Source organism: Otolemur garnettii, unplaced genomic scaffold (assembly GCF_000181295.1).
Source record: "Otolemur garnettii isolate 467f Iridium unplaced genomic scaffold, OtoGar3 scaffold00015, whole genome shotgun sequence".
NCBI classification, from domain to species: Eukaryota; Metazoa; Chordata; class Mammalia; order Primates; family Galagidae; genus Otolemur; species Otolemur garnettii.
The window spans coordinates 14,223,476-14,224,932 of record NW_003852410.1 but is presented as its reverse complement, the minus strand read 5'-3'; the positions used below and the strand labels follow the sequence as shown (position 1 = coordinate 14,224,932).

The following is a 1,457-nucleotide window of genomic DNA, read 5'->3' as shown; positions in this document are numbered from 1 at the left end:
CTGGGTCTCTAAATAAATAAATAAATAAATAAAATAAAAAGGTCTTCACAGTATCTCGAAAGATTTTTTTTTCTTTTCTTTCTTTTTAATTTTTTTAGTGGTTTTTTTTTATTAAATGATAGCTGCATACATTAATGCAAACATGGGGTACAGTGATCTTGAAAGATTTTATTATGTAGATATACTAACATGAAAAACGCAAAGAAAATGCTAACAAAAATCTCAAAGGCAATACCTTTATCTGCATCATAGGACCCTTGTTCACTTCCGTTTTCAACAATTCTTCCAGGAAGGGTTAATCTGCAAATTTAACACAAGATCTCATGAGGTCCTTAAATTACAGTGTAACATAAGTGACCATTAATAATGGTATACATTTACCCAAGAAAATTTATCAACCATTCTGGCACATTGGATCACACCTATAATCCTAGCACTTTACAATGCCAAGATGGGAGCCTAGCTTGACAATAGGAGTTCAAGACCAGCCTGAGCAATATAGCAAGACCCTGTTTCTATAAAAAATTAAAAAATGAACCAAGTGTGGTAGCATATGCCAGTAGTCCTAGCTACTGGGCAGGCCAAGAAAGGAAGATCACTTGAGCCCACGACTTTAAGGTTGTGAGCTAGCCCAGGCAACAGAGTAAGATCTTATCTATAAAAATGGGGGGGGGGGGGATCTATCAATCATTTTCCAAGGGAAATTCTTCAACATTTCTTTTATATTTTAACAAACTAAATAAGTTAGATTTCTTCTCCAACTAAGAAGCAGAAATTAGAGATGATTCATCTTCCTATTTGAAAACCTCAGGCACCATTAAAATAGATACTGAAAAAGAAAAGCCACAGTAAATATTATTTATTTATCACTATTATTACAGTAGTATGGGTTGAGCATTCCTAATCTAAAAATCAAAAATTTGAACTGCTCCCAAATATGAACCTTTTTGAGCACTAATGTGACACCCTAAGTGGAAAACTCCACACCTGACCTCAGGTGACAGGGTGCAATCAAAACTGTTTCATACACAAAATTATTAAAGATACTACATATAAAATTACCTTCAGGCTATGAGCATAAAATATATATGAAACCTAAATGAATGTGTTTAGATTTGGAGCCCGTCCCCAAGATATCTCATTATTTATCAGAAAATATTCCAGTATTTGAAAAAAAGCAAAATTTTTGATGAGGATATTCAACTTGTACTTCCCCTTTATTAATGAATAAGCATTTTTTTATATATCTGGTGCTTTATATGGCAGGTACTCAATAAAAGTATACTAACCAGCTTCCAGTAAAAGAAGAAAAAGCCAGATATTGGGAAACCAGAAATACGAAACCAGTCACTTATATCAGACTAATTACTACTTATTTTAAAAAGGGGGCAGAAAGCAGAAGTGTTGTCCTCAAATCTCATCATTATTATATAGGAATTTCCTCCTGTTTTCCTTTT

General features: G+C 33.2%; 1 protein-coding gene across 1 annotated transcript in view; it reads right to left on the bottom strand.

The window, feature by feature from the left end:
* SHQ1 (SHQ1, H/ACA ribonucleoprotein assembly factor) overlaps positions 1–1,457 on the bottom strand; it is a 138,310-nt gene that overhangs the window by 133,120 nt on the left and 3,733 nt on the right. Inside the window, exon 2 of the mRNA XM_003785493.2 lies at positions 236–300. Coding sequence (XP_003785541.1) covers positions 236–300 — 65 coding nt within the window. The remainder of the gene's footprint in view (positions 1–235; positions 301–1,457) is intronic.